This window comes from Mastigoproctus giganteus, chromosome 14 (assembly GCF_048544385.1).
Source record: "Mastigoproctus giganteus isolate SK-2022 chromosome 14, ASM4854438v1, whole genome shotgun sequence".
NCBI classification, from domain to species: domain Eukaryota; kingdom Metazoa; phylum Arthropoda; class Arachnida; order Uropygi; family Thelyphonidae; genus Mastigoproctus; species Mastigoproctus giganteus.
Genome location: NC_143588.1, coordinates 75,371,256 through 75,391,448, shown reverse-complemented (window position 1 = coordinate 75,391,448; position 20,193 = coordinate 75,371,256). Strand labels below are relative to the sequence as shown.

Here is a 20,193-nt window from a genome sequence, read left to right as displayed (position 1 = left end):
TAATAAATTCGATGAGCTTGAAGTGCTAGTCAAGACATCAAAGGCAGATATTGTTGGGGAGACATGGTGTCACACAGACATAAGAAGTGCAGAACTGGAATTTGGGGAGTACAATGTGTACAGAAAGGATAGACAGGACAGGAGGGGAGGAGGGGGTCATGCTGTTAGTTAAGAAACACAAAATCTAAAGAGGTGCATACAATTGACGTTGATGAACAATGCAATGTTGAGTCTGTTTGGTGTGACATAAGCACTGGGAAAGGAAAAATGAGTAGGTGTGTGTTATAGGCCTAATGAATCTGATGAGTATAATGAGCAATTGTGCAGAGAAATAGTGGGCCAGTAAATTAGAGTGTCTTATAATGGGGGATTTTAATTTTTCAGATATTGACTGGAATTTGTGGTTGGTCACTCACACACTACCAAGGCTTTTGAGGATTTATTGGATGATTGTTTTCTACAGCAGCATGTTCGGGAGGCAATTAGAGGAAGTAATTCTCTTGATCTGATTATCAGTAGTGATTCTTCATGCATCAAGAATCTGCAGATAAAGGAACCACTAGGTGGCAGTGATCACAGTGTGCTGAAGTGGGATTTACTCAAAGAGGTAACTACCGTCAAGGGTAAAGGGAAGGGTTTTTGCTTTCGTAAAGGTGACTACGGTGGTCTGAGACAGTATTTAAATTCTATACGGTGGAACCAACTGATGTTACCAACAAATTCAAAATGGAAAGCATCCAAAGAATTAATCTTGGAAGCCACTAGACTTTTCATACCAACAAAGAAATATTGTTCAAGATTTAGGCTTAAATGGATATCAGATGAACTAATTAGACATTTGACAGAGAAGAAAAATGCATGGGATACATATAAATTAACATGTAACACAGAAGCCTATGATAGATATAAGCTGGTCTGTAACCAAGTTACAAAGGAGGTTAGCATTAGCATTAGTAGAGGCATTTGATGCAAGAAAGCAAGCTTATGCAGCATCAGCCAAAAAATAAAAAATAAAGTAAAATAAATAAATAAAAAATAACAACTTCCACTTCACCCCTCTGTTCGTTCGAAATACCTGTCCAGCTGAGCCTTAAACTTATTTAGGCTATCAACTTCCACGACAAGGGATGGAAGTCTGTTCCACCTACCAACTACCCGCTGGCTAAAGGCAAATTTCATCACATCTATCCTACATCTGTCTTTCCTCAATTTGAATTTATGCCCTCTCAGGCGATTATTCTGAGCAAGAGGAAGAATCCCATCAGCATTGAGCATGCTCAAACCATTCAAGACTTTGTACACCTCTATCAGATCACCTTGCTGGTGCCTAGTCTCCAGACACTGTAATTTGCAAAACTTAAGCCTTTCTTCGTAAGAGCACCCCTTTGTTCCATTCACTAATCTTGTTGCTCTTCTCTGTACTCGTTCCAGCAGCTCTACATCCTTCTTGAAATGAGGCCTCCAGGCTTGTATACAGTACTCTAGGTGTGGCCTGACCATTGCCTTATACAAGTGAATAATCACCTCCTTATCCCTGCTAGAAAAATTTCTATATATCATTGACAATACACCATGAGCTACTCTTGCAGCCCGTCTGCACTGCTCAGAGAACTTCATATCTGCCTGCACAACCACCCCCAGGTCCCTTTCATTCTCTACCACTGTCAGTGTAGTACCACAGAGTTGATACGTTGCTCTGGGGTTGCTGTTTCCCATATGTAGTACTTTACATTTGTCAATGTTAAACTTCATTTGCCACCTCTCAGCCCATCTGCTCAACCTTTCCAGATCCTGTTGCAGCAGCATAGTGTCAGTAGTGTCCTTGACAACCCTGCCAACCTTCGTATCGTCTGCAAACTTGGACATTAAGCTTGATATACCATCATCAATATCATTTATAAATACAGAAAACAATAAAGGACCCAATACTGAACCCTGAGGGACTCCACTAATAACATTAGTCCACGATGAGCAGTGTCCATTGATTACTACTCTCTGTCTTCTCCCCCTCAACCACCCCTTTATCCATAGCAGCAATTTGCCTCCAATGCCACACTGCTCCAATTTGTGCAGTAGTCTTCCATGTGCAACAGTATCAAAAGCCTTTCTAAGATCCAAGTATATAATATCAAAGTTATTCCCTGCATCCAGTTCTTTTGTGACTGCATCATAGTATCCAATCAAATTGGTCAGGCAAGACTTCCCCTTAACAAAACCATGCTGTGTCCGAGCTATAACTGAAGTCTTGTCTAGATGATCCTGCAGTGCTTCTTTAACCAGTGCCTCCATTAATTTTCCGGGAACAGAAGTTAAACTCACAGGTCTATAATTACTTGTGTCAGCCTTTGATCCTCCCTTGTGAATTGGGGTCACATTTGCACATCTCCAGTCCATGGGTACCTCCCCTGAGTCCAAGGAAGCTCTCATAATTATGGCTAAGGGTTTGCTTACTTCCTTTGCTGCCTCCTTTAATATAACTGGATAGATCTCATCCACCCCAGGTGCCTTTCTTGTGTTTATCTTCAACAATTTCTCCTCCACTTTACTCTCAGTTATTACAAGATTCTCTAGCTTACTGCTAGAGTTGAATACACCTCTGGCATTCCCCTCGCTGAATAACTCCTCATGTGTGAATGTCGATGCAGAATATTCATTTAGTTTGTTAGCTACCTGAGTAGGGTCATCAACAGTTGACCCATCGATATCAAGTGGACCAATCTGATTTATCCCCTTCCTTCTAGAGTTTACATAAGTAAAGAACTCTTTGCTGTTTTTCTTCGCATCCCTTGCCAAGGATCTCTCGTAATCTGCCTTCGCCTGCCTAACCTCCTTTGTAACTTGGTTACAGATCAACTTGTATCTATCATAGGCTTCTGTGTCACGTGTTAATTTGTATGTATCCCATGCATTTTTCTTCTCTGCCATATGCCTCATTAGTTCATCTGACATCCATTTAGGCCTAAACCCTGAAAAATATTTCTTAGTTGGTATGTAAAGCCTAGTAGCTTCCAAGATAAGTTCTTTGAATGCTTCCCATTTTGAATTTGCTGTTGGTAACATCATCAGTTGATCCCACTGTATAGAATTTAAATACTGTCTCAGCCATTGTAGTCGCCTTTACGAAAGCAACACCCCTTCCCTTTACCCCTAATGGTAGTTACCTCTTTGAGTAACTCCCACTTCAGAACACTGTGATCACTGCCACCTAGTGGTTCATTTATCTGCAGATTCTTAATGCATGAAGAATCACTACTGATAATCAAATCAAAAGTATTACTCCCTCTAGTTGCCTCCCGAACATGCTGATGTAGAAAATAATCATCCAATAAATTCCCAAAAGCCTTGCTAATGTGTGAGTGACCAGCCCCCAAATTCCAGTCAATATCTGGGAAATTAAAATCCCCCATTATAAGACTCTCTGATTTACTGGCCCACTCTATTTCTCTGTACAGTTTCTTATTATACTCATCAGAGTCATTAGGCCTATAGCACACTCCTACTCTCAATTTTGATCTCCCAATGCTTATGTCACACCAAACTGACTCGACACCGCACTGTCCAGCGACGTCGACTGGCTTCACTTCCTTGGATTTTATGTGTTTCTTAACTAATAGCATAACCCCTCCTCCCTTCCTATCCTGTCTATCCTTTCTGTAGACATTGTACTCCCCAAATTCCAGTTCTGCATTCCTTATATCTGTGTGACACCACGTCTCTGAAATCCCAACAATATCTGCCTTTGATGTTTTGAGCAATACCTCAAATTCATCAAATTTATTTACTAAACTCCTAGCATTGGTGTACACGCAAGTATACATGCACCTGCTGTTCCTCTTAGCCACCCTAACACAACCCATGTGTTCACTTGTACCCCCATGATTCCCAGCAGTCTCTGAAATATCCTGCATCTTATTTTCCAGGCTGCTGCTCATTCCAATAGAAGCAGTGCAAGAATCACTTTCGCCTCTGCCAGTGGCTACTGTTAATCTATTAGTCCTTGTATCCCCCCCCAATCTAGCAGTTTTCCGACCCACCTAACACTGCCTCGATAGCATCAGCAAACATTCTTGCACCCTTTCTATTTGAGTGTATCCCATCCCTGTAGAAGCAGTCTCTCCTGTTAACAAGTACAGACCAGGCTGTAAAAAATTCTACCCCTTGAGCCCTGTACAATCTTTCCAGGGCCGAATTGATCGACAGGGCTCTCATCATATACTCCCTCCTATCGTGTCTGGGCAGAATTTCAGACACTTTCAAATTCAACCCTTTCTCGTAATCTGCCTAGATTAGGCAAATTACGAGAAATCTTTGGCAAAGGATGCAAAGAAAAACAGCAAAGTTCTTTACTTATGTAAACTCTAGAAGGAAGGGGATGAATTAGATTGGTCCACTTGATATCGATGGTTCAACTGTTGATGATCCTGCTCAGGTAGCAACAAACAATGAATATTTTGCATTGACATTCACACATGAGGAGTTATTCAGGGATGGGAATGCCAGAGGTGTATTCAACTCTGGCAGTAAGCTAGATAGCAGAATATAACTATCCAGTTATATTAAAGGAGGTGGCAAAGGAAGTAAGCAAACCCTTAGCCATAATTATGAGAGCTTCCCTGGACTCAGGGGAGGTACCCATGGACTGGAGATGTGCAAATGTAACCCCAATCCACAAAGGAGAATAAAAGGGAGACACAGGTAATTACAGACCTGTTAGTTTAACTTCTGTTCCAGGGAAATTAATGGAGGCACTGATTAAAGAAGCATTGCAGGTTCATCTAGACAAGACTTCAGTTATAGCTTGGACACAACATGAGTTTGTTAAGGGGAAGTCTTGTCTGACTAATTTGATTGAATACTATAATGTAGTCACAAAGGAGCTGGATGGAAAGAATAACTTTGATATCATATATTTGGATCTTAGAAAGGCCTTTGATACTGTTGCACATGGAAGACTGCTGCACAAATTGGAGTAGCGTGGCATTGCAGGCAAATTGCTGCTTTGGATAAAGGGATGGTTGAGTGGAAGAAGACAGAGAGTGGTAATCAATGGACACTGCTCTTCGTGGACTAATGTTATTAGTGGAGTCCATGAGGGTTCAGTGTTGGGTTCATTGTTGTTTTTTGAATTTATAAATGATATTAATGATGGTATATCAGGCTCAATGTCCAAGTTTGCAGACGATATGAAGGTTGACAGGGTTGTTAATGACACTAATGACAGTACACTGCTGCAACAGGATCTAGAAAAGTTGAGCAGATGGGCTGAGAGATGGCAAATGAAGTTTAACATTGACAAATGTAAAGATTGACAACATGGGAAGCAGTAATCCCAGAGTAATGTTTCAACTCTGTGGTACCACACTGACAGTGGTAGAGAATGAAAAGGACCTGGGGGTAATTGTGCAGGCAGATATGAAGTTCTCTGAGCAGTGCAGATGGGCTGCAAGAGTAGCTCATGGTGTCTTCTCAATGATATACAGGAATTTTTCTAGCAGGGATAAGGATGTGATTATTCCCTTGTATAAGGCAATGGTCAGGCCACACCTTGCGTACTGTATACAGGTCTGGAGGCCTCATTTCAAGAAGGAAGTAGAGCTGCTGGAACAAGTACAGAGAAGGAGGGCAACAAGATTAGTGAATGGAACAAAGGGTTGCTCTTACGAAAAAAGGCTTAAGTTTTGCAAATTACAGTGTCTGGTGACTAGGCACCGGCAAGGTGATCTGATAAAGATGTATAAAGCGTTGAATGGTTTGAGCATGCTCAATGTTGATGGGATTCTTCCTCTTGCTCAGAATAATCACCTGAGAGGGCATAAATTCAAATTGAGGAAAGACAGATGTAGGATAGATGTGCAGAAATTTGCCTTTAGCCAGTGGGTAGTTAGTTGGTTGGTGGAACAGACTTCCATCCCTTGTTGTGGAAGTTGATAGCCTAGATAAATTTAAGGCTCAGCTGGACAGGTATTTCGAACGAACGGAGGAGTGAAGTGGGAGTGGTTTTTTTTTTTTTTTTTTTTTTGGCTGATGCTGCACAAGCTTGCTTTCTTGCATCATATGTCTCTACTAATGCTAACTTTTGACATCACACCCTCTATCCTTTCATTAATGTCATTTATAAACAAAATCAGAAATTAGTGGTTACACAACTGATCCTCAGAGAACCCATTTCTAATGTTAGACCAATCCGCAGAGTAACATTTGTCATAACCCTCTGGTTTCTGCAGTTACCCTGTGATCCATCTGAAAAATTTACCTGAGACCCTGATATGTTCCATCTTGTACAGTAATCTCTCATTATAGAAAAGGTTTCATTATTAAAGAAACTTGGCAATGGGACCTCTGCAGAGTGAGTGTGAAAGTTTTTGCATTATTTCATCAACTGTAAATGGAAGAAGAAATTATCTTCTATTTTATTTCTTCTCTGTTGTGCAATAATAATAATAATAATTTTCAATGTGCTATACATTACTTTTCTGTTGATACAGCACAGTGCGATATAATAAGATGCAGTACAGAAATGGAGTATTTTTTGCTTTTTTTATTCTTTCAATTGTTTGCGGTAGATGTCTTTTTTTCGATGCCTGTAAATTTAATTGTAATACTTAAAATCCAGAAAATCTTAAGGTCCAGTAGGAATCGGCAAATACTTTAATATTTTTATTAAAAAAATTATTAATGATTAAATGATGTAATTTTCTTAGCATCATTCCATCTCACCCCCATCTTTAATAGCCTTATGTTACTTCCTCACAAAAATTCATACCATAAGGTAGACCCTAGTCCCCCAAAACATGTACGTTAGAAAAGGAACAAATACCTCGACAACTTTCCTTAAAATATTCTTATATGCTATGTGTGCCACATATACAGTGGCATTTTTAAGAACATAAAACTAAGTAACTGCATTGTGGCCTGCACCTGGATAAAAATGTAAATCATACAAAGGTGATAAATAATTTTATATCTGAATCACATTTATGATAGAAAAAAATCCCTTTTATAAGCAAGCAATACTTTAAACAAGAAATGCTTTAAATTATACTGTTTTCTGTGGCATATTTTTTTGAAAGAAAATTAAGTAATGGAGAAAAAAAATTTAATTTGGCTGGTTTATTCTGTACGTAGTAGTTTGCTTTATTGATTCAGTCAAATTTTTTCCCCATGTCAGTGAAACTGCTTAAAATGACCAAAGGTTTTGATACATGTGTAATGTATTTTGAATGCTGAAAGATCATGAGTGATCTGCTACACAAAAACAATAGAAGACTAATGCTATGGTTAGAAATTCTTGTGTTAATAGCAAAGTCAAAAAATACTTTCCCAAAGTGTTATTATAAAAATAATTTTCATTATGTCAAATAACAGTAATATTGCATTTATTATTATTATTATTATTATTATTATTATTATATACTTCATAATATTAGTATTAGTAGTGGAAAATGATGCAATGAAGCTTAATAAAGCATTAGCCAGAAAAACCCTCTTCCGATCACTTCTCCATCCCCTCTAATTTTAAAGGGGATGGACAAGTAGTTCTTTCTTGAATTTATTCAAACTACTCACTTCCACAACACCAGATGGAAGTCTGTTCCAACAATCAAAAATCCACTGGCTGAAGACAAACTTACCCACATCTGTCCTGCAACCATCCTTTCTCAATTTGAATATATGCCCCCTCATGTGTGTAGTCTGATGAAGATTGCTATCACCATTGAGCTTTCTCAATCCATCTAAAGCCTTAAACACCTCAGCTGACTGAGGTGTTGAAGGCTTTATCTGTGAGGTGATTCAGATTACTTTAAGGATGTCTGGTCTCCAAAGGTTGCAATTTTAAGAACTGAAGCCTCTCTTGTTAAGACCACCCTTTCATTCCTTTCACCAGTCTCATTGCCCTTCTTTGCACCTGTTCCAACAGACAGATCACATCCTTCTTAAAATGAGGCCTCAAGACCAGTGTGCAGTACTCAAAATTTGGTCTAACTAGTGCAATAGGATAATCACCTCCTTAACCCTGCTAGCAAAATTCTTGTATATCATTGACAAAACCCCATGAGCTGTCCTTGCAGCTGGTCAGCACTGCTCAGAGAACTTCATATCTGCCTGCACCACAAAAGCACATATATGGACTATTCAGAAGTTTACTTTCTTGGATTTTTAACACTGAAAATTCATAAGAAGGGCATTTATCATTATATTTAATTGTCCTTTATTTTGTCCTCCCCAGGAATATGAACATGTACATAGATTATGAACAACAAGCTGAATCTGCTGTAGGTTTTAGTAGGATTGCACTATTAAGGACATTGTGGGAGTCCTGCATAAGGACTATAGCTAAGAATTTAATAACTTCGAATATTACTGCCTTTTGTATAATTGGAGATGTTCCGCTAGTTTCTGGTACCTTGCTCACTTTTAAATATGATCTTCCAGTCATTTCAGTGATTTGAGAATTGTTAGCAGAACCACTAGTGCTCTCGAGTTTGCAAACCATTTAGCTCTTTGATATTCTTATTAGCTGTCTAAACTGGAAGGAATTAAATAAGCATTCTAATATTATTTGAGATGTAATCTAATGTTAATCTAATCGTCTTTACTAATAGACTCTAAGTCAATATTTAATCTAAGCACAGATGTATAGACGTTCTTAATCCAGGAGGTTTATTTGACGTTCTCTACTTCTGCAGCAAACATCAAATGACAAAGTTAAACTGTGTCAGAGGTACCCATGAATAGCAGAGTATTAAATAAAAAAGTGACTTCAAGGTAATACCTTGGCCTTCTTTTTAAGTGAAAATAAAACAAGTATGCTTAAAATACTCATATTTTGGATTCAGTATTCAACTAAAAGTTGAAGAGAATCTACTGAACTAAAACTTATAAAACAAATTAAAATAAATAAATGCTTGCTTACACAGTAGGATGGTGCAATTTCAAAAGATGTTTCAAGCAGACAAATTCCGAATAGCGACGATGAACACACGAACTTGGAAATGAAAAAGAAGGATCGTTACTCTGTAGGATGGAAAAAAAGTAAAAGTAAATAAGTATAAGATAAAATCTCTCTTCATCAAAACATATTTTATTTACCAAAGATCTGAGTTTATTAATAATTAATGCAAGTGAGAAAAATTTAACAGAGGCTGGAATTAGCAATTATTATGTTAAAACTATAAATAAATGTCCTTTATTTGGCTGGGTGGACACAGTACATTGTGTCCACCAGCCAAATGGGAGTACCAAATTTTAAGGAGATAAATAAAGTCTGCCCTTATACAAAGTAAACAGGCTAATTGCAAGAAAGAGCGATAACTCCAAAATGTCAGCGAGATGGTAGGTCTCTTTTCACACAAAGTTATCTCTTCGTCAAAACATATTTTATGTTTTATCAAAGATCTGTGTTTATTAATAATTAATGCATATGAGAAAAATTTAACAGAGTCCAGAATTGACAAGTATTGTCTTTAAACCATAAATAATGTCCTTTAGTGAGGGCTCAAAAAAAAAAAAAAATACAATGCATCCACCAACCAAACAGAAGTACCAAATTTTAAGGATATAAATAGAATCTGCCCTTATACAAGGTAAACAGACTGATTGCAAGAAAGGGAATAACTCCAAAATGGCAGTGAGATGGTAGGTCTCTTTTCACACATAGTTATCACAAATGAATTGCACAAAATGACTGGAAGAAATTTTCAGAGGTCAAAAACTCTGCAAAACCAGCAAGATGATATATCACCTTTATTGGTCTAAAACTATCACAAGCTGAAATGATATTGAAAATAATAAAATAGTTAGTATAATGGAGTACAGTCAGTCTAATTTCTGTCTCCATTTCCCAGGTATCTCCAGTCCAATGTTTAAAGAAGTAATGCATAATCATCTTGACCTTGAGTAGAGCCATAAGGCAACCAATGTGATAAATGGGATTCCACAGGGATCAGTTATGGGCTGCTTAATCATTTTATTATTTATTAATGATACTGATGTAATTTATTAGTGATTTTATGTAAGTTTGATGTCTAAGTTTTCTGATGATACAGTGTTGGTCACAGTGGTTAATAACAATAATCAGAGTATGATGCTTTCAAGAGGATCTAGATAAACTCAACAAATGGACTGGAAAATGATAATTGAGGTTTATTTGAATAACATATCATCTGGTTGGTATCAAACTCAAGGTAGTACAGTATGAAAAAGATCTAGGGGTAATTGTACAGTCCAACATGAAATACTCTGAGCATTGAAACATACTGTTAGAACAGCCTATGGGATTCTGTTGATGATATACAGGACTGTGTCAGTAAGAATAAAAAAAAAAGGTGATTATTTCATTGTATAAAGCAGGGGTGGCCAATGAGTTGATCGTGGATTTAATTTTGGTCGATCATAACAAATTTTAAATATACAGTCATCCCTTGATTTGTGCACCTTGTGCAATGAATTTTTTTGAGATGGTAGATCGTGGCACATTTTGAAGGAAAAAATGTAGATCGCATCATAAATTAAGTTGGCCACTCCTGGTATAAAGCAATGGTTAGGCCACATCTGGAATACTGCAGACAGGATTAGAACCCTCATTTTAGAATGGACATAGCTTTGTTGGAAAGGGTGCAGAGAAGTCAGAAAACTATATTCTTACCTAGAAAGACAGATTCTGTAAATTTCAATTTCTGGGCACTAGGCATCTACATAGTGACTTAAGCGGGATGCATATAAATTCTTCGGTGGCAAAGAAGCCTATAGTAGATATAAAATAGTCTGTAATCAAGTTACAAAGGATGTCAGGTAAGCAAAGGCAGATTACAAGAAATTTTTGGCAAAGGATGCAAATAAAAACAGCAAAGACTCCTTTACTCATGTAAACTGTCGAAGGAAGGGGATAAATCAGATTGGTCCACTTAATATTGATGATTTGACTGTTCATGATCCTCATCAGGTTACTGACAAACTGAATGAGTATTTTGCATCTATATATATACATGAGGAATTGTTTAGGGAAGGGTATGCTAGAAATTTATCAAGCTCTAACAGGGAGCTAAGTGATTTTGTAATAACTGAGAGGGAAGTGGAAGAGAAATTTTGAAGTTAAACATAAGAAAGGCACCTGGGATGGATGGGGTCTATCCAGTTATATTAAGGGAGGCAGCAAAGGAAGTACAGACTCTTAAGCACAATTACAAGAGCAACCTTGGATTCAGGGGATGTCCCTGCAGACTGGAGATGTATCGGTGTATCCCCAATTCACAAAGGGGTGGCATGAGTAATTACAGGCCTGTTAGTTTAACTTCTGTTCCAGGGAAAATAATGGAGTCACTGGTAAGAGAAGTAATGCAGGATCATCAAGGCCACAATTATACTTCAAACTCAGCATGGATTTGTTAAGGGGAAATCTTGTCTGACCAGTTTGAGTGGATACTATAATGTGACCACAAAGGAACGGGATACAAAAAATTATCTTGATATCATATACTTCGTTTTCAAGAAAGCTTTTGATACTGTTTCACAGGGAAGACTGCTGTACAAATTGGAGCAGTATGGCATTAAGGGCAAGTTGCTACTATGGATAAAGGGATGGTTAAACAGGAGAAGACAGAGTGGTAATCAATGGATATTGTTCTTTGTGTACTAATGTTATTAGTGGAGTTCTCCAGAGTTTGGTGTCTGGCCCATTGTTGTTTTCAGTATTTATCAATGATATTGATGAAGGCATATCAGGCTTAATTTCCAAGTTTGCAGATGATATGAAGGTTAGTAGTATGCTACTCCATCAGGATCTAGGAAAGTTAGGCAGACAGGATGAGAAATGGCAATTGAAGTTCAACATTGATAAATGTTGAGTACTGCATATGGGTAGCAGTAACCCCAGGGTAATGTACCAACTGCGTGGGACTATACTCAGAGTAGTGGAAAATGAAAAAGACCTGAGGGTAATTGTGCAGTCAGATATGAAGTTCTCTGAGCAATGTAGACAGGCTGCCAGGACAGTTAATAGGGTTTTGTCAATGATATGCAGGAATTTTGCTAGCAGGAATAAGGAGGAAATTATTCCATTGTATAAGGCAATGGGCCAGGCCACACCTTAATTACTGAATACAGGTCTGGAGGCCTCATTTTAGGGAGGATGTGGAGCTACTCAAATTAGTACAGAGAAGGGAAACGAGATTGGTAAGCTGAACAAAGTGGTGCCCTTACCAAGAAAGACTTCAGTTCTGCAAATTGCAGCATCCGGAGACTAGGCACCTGTGAGGCGATTTCATTGAGGCATTTAATGCTTTGATTGGATTGAGCAAACTCAATTCTGATGGGATTCTTCCTCTTGCTTAGACCAGAAACACATGAGGGGGCACAAATTCAAACTGAGGAAGGATGGTTGCAGAAGTTTGTCTTTAACCAATGGGTGGTTCATTGTTGGAACCAATTTCCATCAGTTTTTCTGGAAGTTGATAGTTTAAATAAATTCAAGGAAGAACTAGACAAACTATTGGCGGGAATGAATTGGTGAAATGGGAGGTGTAGTGTTGTTTTTTTTTTTTTTTTGGCTAATGCTATAAGCTTGTATTCATGCATCATTTTCCACTGGTGATACTAATGCTAACTGAAGTGTATGCAATTTTAAAAGAGTTAAGTTGATTTAATGCTGATGACATGCCTTTTTTCAGATGAAAAATGTAAGGGGGTATAAATTTAAACTGGAAAAGGTTGGTTGTAAAATAAATGTGTAGAAATTCACTCAAGCCAAATAGTAATCAATTGTTGGAATAAAGTTTCATCTAATTATTATTAGTAGTAGTGGAAAATGATGCAAGAAAGAAAGCTTGTAAAACATCAGCCAAAAAAAAAAAAAAAAAACACAACCCCCTCACATCACCTGTCCATCAGCTCCAGTAATTATAGTTCCTCCTTGAAACTACCTACTTCCCCAGCAACAGATGAAAGTTTGCTGCCAATCAGCACTGTGCTGAGACATTTTAGTACCCAAGGCAAGAATGAAAAATTGCGCCCTTCCAAAATATATAAAAAAAAAATAATAATTTATTTAAAATACTTTTTTGGGTACACATTTTAATAAAAATAAAATGATGACAAAAAAATAAAATAAAACTGTTTAAAGTGATTTTTATTCTCATAAGCAGTATTTATTATAAATATATAACAGATTTATTTATGCATCATTCATTCATTTCAAAAATAACAATATTATTATAATACTTGAAACAAATGTTTTGCAAAAAATATCACAAATTAGAATACTTTTAATTATAAATAAACAATATTGCTTTAATAAATTAACAATAATATATTACAGACAAACACATACACACACACACACTGCTTTTATATGTAAAGATTACAATTTTATTTTGCGAGCTTTGAGTGACAAAAAGTCATCAATAATTTTGTTGAAACTTATTTGATTACATATGGTGCTCTCAGTTGATAAAATGGCCATATCAGATAATTTTTCTTGGCTTAATGTTGACCATAAATAGTTTTTATCAATTTCATCTTGTCAACGACAACCAGTGAAGGGATAACCATAGTTGTCATCCCAGATGCACTGGCGTACAGAGCTCGTTATCTGTACAGTGGCACGACAAAGATTTTCGTCTTACAAAAGCAAGATGATAAATGGATTGGAATGATCAAAACATACAATCGAAAACAATTATTTAATCTTTCTTTTGGCTCCCCTTTCAGCTTTTAACCTGAGGCAAGTTTTCCTCACCCTCAGCATAGCTCTGCTGCCAATAGTCAGCCACCCACAGGCAAACATCCACACATCTGTCCTACAATCATCCTTCAGTTTGAATTTATGCCCCCTCACATGTGTACTGAGTAAGAAGAATGCCATCAGCATTCTTCTTCTTAGAGTTACTCATGTCACCTTTTGATCTCCCTTTGTGAATTGGTGATAATTTGTGCATATTCAGTCCATAGGAACCTTCCCTGAATCCACAGATGATCTCTGGTATGCTCAATTCATTCAAAGCTGTAAACACCTCAATGAGGTCATCTCACAGATGTCTTAGTCTCCAGATGCTGCAATTTGCAGAACTGAAGCCTTGTTAAGAGCACCCTTTTGTTCCTTTCAACAATCTCTTTGCCCTTCTTTGTGCTTGCTTCAGCAGTTCTACATCCTTCCTAAAATGAGGCCTCCAGACCTGTATACAGTACTCAAGATGTAGCGTAAACCATTGCTTTGTAAAATGGGATAATCACTTCCTTATCCCTGCTAGCAAAGTTCCTGTATATCATTGGCAAAACTGCATGAACTGCTCTGGCACCCTGTATGCATTGATCATAGAACTTCATATCTGACTGCACAATTACCCCCCCCCCATTCTTTTTTGCTCACTACTATCTTCATTGTGATACCACATAGTTGTCATGTTAATCTGGATTACTGTTACCTACATGCAGTACCTTGCATTTGTCAATTTTATACTTCAACTACCATTTCTCAGCCCAACTGCCTAATTTTTTTTTAGATCTTGTTGCACAAGCTTACTTTGATTACTGTCATCAACTATCCTGCCAACCTCTGTATTGTCTGCAAACTTAGACATTAAGCCTGATATGCCTTCATCACTATTATTAATAAATACAGAAAATAGCAATGGCTCCAGCAATAAACCCCTGGGGACTCCACTAATAATATTAGTCCATGAGGAGCAGTGTCCATTAATAACCACTCTCTGTATTCTCCCACTCAACCATCACTTTATCCAGAGCAGTAACTTGCCCTTTAATGCCACACTACTCCAATTTGTACCGCAGTCTTTTATGTGCAACAGCATGAAAAGCTTTCCAGAAATCCAAGTACAGTATATGATACCAAAATAATTTTTTGCATCTAGTTCCTTTGTTACTGCATCATAGTATCCAATCAAATTGGTCAGACAAGATTACCCCTTAGAAAATTGATGCTGTGACAGTAGTATAATTGCATTCCTGTCCTGTCTAGATAGTCCTGCATTACTTCTTTAACCAGAGACTCCATTATTCTCCCTGGAACAGAAGTTAAGCTAACAGGTTTGTAATTACTCATATCACCTTTTGATCCCCCTTTGTGGATTGGCAATACATTTGTACATATTCAGTCCATAGGAACCTTCTGTGAATCCAAAGACGATCTCATAATTATGGCTAAGGGTTTTCCTACCTTCTTTGCTGCTTCTTTTAATGTAATTGGATAGATTCCAACCACTCCAGGCACCTTTTATATGTTAAGCTTCAACAATTTCTTTTACATGTTTCTCTTAGTTATTAAAATATCATTTAACTTCCTATTAGATTTTGATGAACTTCTGATATTCCAAAATAATGTTGTGGAAGCGAGTAATTTTAAAAATTAAAGCTACTTGCCATCAGATTGAAGTTTATGAATTAAATTTAAGGGTTAAAGAAAGACTTCAGCAAAATACTGGGAGGAATGGGGAAATGAAGGTTTTTTTTTTTTAAAGCTGATACTGGATAGGCTTTTTTGACTTGCATCATGTTGCATCAAGAATACAGTACATAATATGTACTGTATTCTTGTTAGCAAAAGTATTATTAGTAGTGCAAATGATGCAAGAAAGCAAGCTTATAAAGCATCAGCTAAAAAAAAAAAAAAACCAGACTCCCACATCACCCATCCACCCCTCCGATATTTTGTCTTGTTCTTGAATTTATTCAAACTACTCACTTCGACAACTACAGATGGAACCTTTGTTCCAACAATCAACCATCCGCTGGCCAAAGGCCAATTTCCACACATCTATCCTGCAGCCATCCTTCCTCAGTTTTGAATTTATTCCCCCCTCATCTGTGTAGTCTGATCAAGAGGAAGAATCTCATCAACATTGAGCTTGCTCAAACCATTCAATGCCTTATACTCATCAATCAGATCACCTCACAGGTGCCTAGTCTCCAAATGCTGCAATTTGCAGAATCGAATCCTTTCTTGGTAAGACCATCCTTCTGTTTCCTTCACTAATCTCATTTCGTTTCTCTTCTGTGCACCAATAATATCAAAGTTTACATTGCAAGTAAGTTAGCACTAGAATAAATGTTGTGGAAATAACTGTGCAACCAAAGTTACAGAAACACTTTTAAACAAAAAAAAAAAATTTAGATTTATCACAATTTTAGTACGTTTGATATAATGTAGTGAAACCTTGGAATGAAAAGCATACCTAGGCCTGTAAACACCAAGAGTATCTAGGACCTACAAACAGCAAAAGATGGCCTTATTTTAGGATGAATGTAAATTTGTTGGAAAAGATGCAGAGAAGAGCAAGAAGATTAGTTGGGAGGAAAGGGTATTCTGACCAAGAAACATTTGTGTTGAGGTGTTTATCTAGTTGAAGTGTTTAAGGCTTTAAAAGGGTTGAGTGAGCAAATCCTTGAGTCTCTGTATGAGCAGAAAACCCACTACACTATCACTATGGGGGACTTCAATGCTAAGGTTGGAAAGAGACAAAACAGTGCAGAAAGGGGAACTATAGGAAATTTTGGAATTGGTGAAATAAATGAAAGAGGTGAAAGACTTGTGGAATTTGCAGAATCTCTAGGATTGTCAGTAATGAACACTTTTTTCAAGAAAAGGGTGAGCAGAAAGCGGACATGGAAGATCCCAAATGGATTAACAACTAATGAAATAGACTTCATCCTCACTAACAGAAGATATATCGTGAATGATGTTATCATCCTGAACAAAGTAAATGTTGGAATTGATCACATAATGGCAAGGTGCATGCTTGATATAAATGTAAGAAAAGAAAGGAAAAAACTGACTCAAGTAAATAATACGAAGGTCTTTGAGATAACAAAAGAGGAGAAAAAGTAGTATGTACTGGAACTTAAGAACAAGTTTGAGCTTCTGCAGACTGTTCAGGACCAAGATATCGATGAGGAATATTACAACTTTCTGAAAGTGATAAAGCCCAAGAAACCTATAGGCAAAAAGAAATCCAAAGAAGAAAAAATTAGTCAAGAAACACTTGTCATGATGAACTGAACACAACAAATGAAGAAGAGCAAGATAAACACTGACAAGGAGAAAATTGAGTATACTGAGTTATGCAAAGCCATTAGAAAGAGACTCAGAGAGGACATAAGATTTAACACAAGAAAAGTAGAAGCAGCATTAAGGGAAAACAAAGGATTTAAATCAGCAGCCATGAGCAGTAATACAGAAAGACAAATGATACTGAAACTGAAGAATAGCAATGGTGTACTTATAAATAGCAGAGAAGGCATAATTCAAATAGCAGAAGACTACTATAGAGAATTATACAAGGAGCGAGGGAATGATGCCAGCAGTGGGGAAGATGGATCGCAAATTAGTAACACATACGACATACCCGATATCCTTCCTGATGAAGTAGAACATGCGTTGAAGAAAATGAAGAATCAGAAAGCCCTGGGGGAAGATGAAGTTACTGTAGAGTTGTTAAAATTGGGAGGAAGAGACATAACACAAAAACTGGCAAATCTTCACAAAATGCATTAGAAAAGGTGTGACGCCTACGAAATGCAATAATGCAATCATAGTTTTGCTGCATAAGAAAGGCGATAAATTGGATATTACAGACCAATTAGCTTGTTATCCCACATCTACAAGTTGTTCACAAGGGTCATTACTAACAGATTAGAAAGAATGCTTGATGAGAATCAACCAAAAGAGCAAGCTGGCTTTAGGACAGGATTCTCAACTATGGATCACCTTCACGTAATATCACAGCTAAGGCAAATGAATATAAAACACCATTATGTCTGGCATTTGTGGATTATGAAAAGGCATTTGACTCCATTAGACTGTCACCAGTCTAATCTTCTGATTAGACTGGTCGCAGAAAGGAGTCAATGTGAATGGAGAGTACCTAAACCATTTATGATTTGCAGATGACATTGTGGTCATAAGCCACGATCTCAAAGAATTATAGGAAAATCTTAATCAGTTATGCAGAGTTACTAAGCATTTTGGACTAAAGATGAATATGGCTAAAATAAAAGTAATGATGAACAAGTATGCCACAGAAAGGGATATAATGATTGAAGGAGCAGTAATAATGATAAATGGCTGAAATTCAAGAGAAGAATAAATTTTGGATGGATAGCATTCAGGAAATTAGTCACATACTGAGGAGAAATATCCCAATTTGTCTGAAACATAAAATAATGAACCAATGTATACTCCCATCGTGACTTATGGAAGTGAAACTTGGGCACTCACCAAAAGAATGGAAGAGAAGCTGAGAACTACACAGCAAAGAATGGAACGAATTATATTGGGAATCAGACTGTTAGATAAGAAGAGAAACACATGGATTAGGCAGCAAACTCAAGTAAAGGACGTTCTTATCAAAACGAAACAACTAAAATGGTCTTGGGCAAGACACAGCTCGAAGACATCATGACAGATGGACTAGGTAAATAACAGAATGGTACCCAAGAGGAGCTAAGAGAAAACCTGGAAGACAACGATGGAGATGGACAGATGAAATTCATGAGTTTGTAGGTAGTAAATGGATGGCCATTGCACAAAACAGAAGGAACTGGAAAGTTGCTGGAGAGGCCTTCATCCTGCAGTGGATTGAAAATGGCTGATGATGAGCAAATTCTGATGCCATGTTTACTCTCTGTGAGAACTTGAAATATATTATTTATACACAAATTAAAGAACTAAAACTCTAAACAGATACAAATTGAAAAAATATGGTTGCAGAATAGATATATTGAAGTTTCCTTTTTGCTAGAAAGTAAGAATAACTCACATAGTGTAGGGAGAAATTTTTAATTTATTCAAAGGATTGGACAAATTATTAGAAGGGATGGACAAATGAATATACAATTTGTTTCCTTTATTTTTTTTTTGTTGGTGCTGTATGAGTTTTGCTTTCCAAATACTGGTACTTGTATGTCATCAGTTATCTGTATTGAGTAGTAATCTGTAGAAAATTGAAATGAAAACAGGAAAAAATGCATCATGATTTTGAGCAAGTGGTGGGGAAAGGTAGGATATGATCCTATTCCTGAATTCAGAAAAATATTTATTGGAAAAAGAAAAACTATACCTATTAAAAACTTCTGCAAGTCATGGAAAGTTTTTAGCATTAATAGAGGCATATGATGCAAGAAAGCAAGCTTATGCAGCATCAGCCAAAAAAAACCAAAAAAAAAAAAAAAACCGCTCCCATTTCACCCCTCTGTTCGTTCCAAATACCTGTCCAGCTCAGCCTTAAATTTATTTAGGCTATCAACTTCCACAACAAAGGATGGAAGTCAGTTCCACCAACCAACTACCCGCTGGCTAAAGGAAAAATCTAAGTGCCAGAAAAAATGAAAGTAGAACAAAACTTAAGCCTTATTACAAGTAATTATTACTCACTGATAAACATTTTGATTGTGATATCTCAATTTCATAATACAAAAACAGATATTCTCTACTGGTATAAAACCATTTCCTCCCATAGTTTTATTATATTAAATGAAGTGGATTGGGTTCACAATTTTTGTATCATTCAAGGGAAATCTGTTAAATAATGAAAGAATTTTATGCTTAAACAAACAAACAAAAAAAAAAAAAAAATATATATATATATACAGTATAAATAAAAATCCCTTCAAGTAATAAGTGACAGAAGTTGTTGAGATATTTCCAGTACCTCTAACATGTTCATTTTTAATTCCCGGATAAGTAATATTTTCTAAAAATACTAAAAACTATTTTTAAATACATCCCTTTTCCAAAAAAAAAAAAAAAAAACTGTTCACTTACCCGTAAAGTTATTATATAAGTTGTATAATGAACATTTTTTGGCCTTACAACATTTACTGGCCCCAGGACCTTCACTTTTCTTTCTATCTATATATATAGGAAAAAAAAAGAGCATGTGAATAGCAGAGTAAGACTATGATATCATTTGTTTATCTATGTTTAAAACTTAAATAGGTTTTAAAATTATAATTACAGATAACCATTACAATTTAACTTGTAATGTTTATCTGGAGGTTATATTTGACTTGCAAATTGCAGATTAGTTTCCCTGTGAGATCTTTTGCTATGCAGCTGACCTCCACTGGCCAAAAAAAAAAAAAAGTACATTTGGAGCAAAAGTTAGATTCCAAAGGAATCTATGCATAGACTGGAAACAGTTGATGTGTTAAAGGAGTGATTTATGCATGGGTACTGCATAATGA

General features: G+C 36.7%; 1 protein-coding gene across 1 annotated transcript in view; it reads right to left on the bottom strand.

The window, feature by feature from the left end:
- Positions 1 to 20,193, bottom strand: part of LOC150075250 (uncharacterized) — a 68,928-nt gene that overhangs the window by 28,072 nt on the left and 20,663 nt on the right. Inside the window, exons 2-3 of the mRNA XM_090388413.1 lie at positions 19,772 to 19,858; positions 8,915 to 9,015 (exon numbers count right to left, since the gene is read on the bottom strand). Of these exons, the coding sequence (XP_090244539.1) occupies positions 8,915 to 9,015; positions 19,772 to 19,858 (188 nt within the window). The remainder of the gene's footprint in view (positions 1 to 8,914; positions 9,016 to 19,771; positions 19,859 to 20,193) is intronic.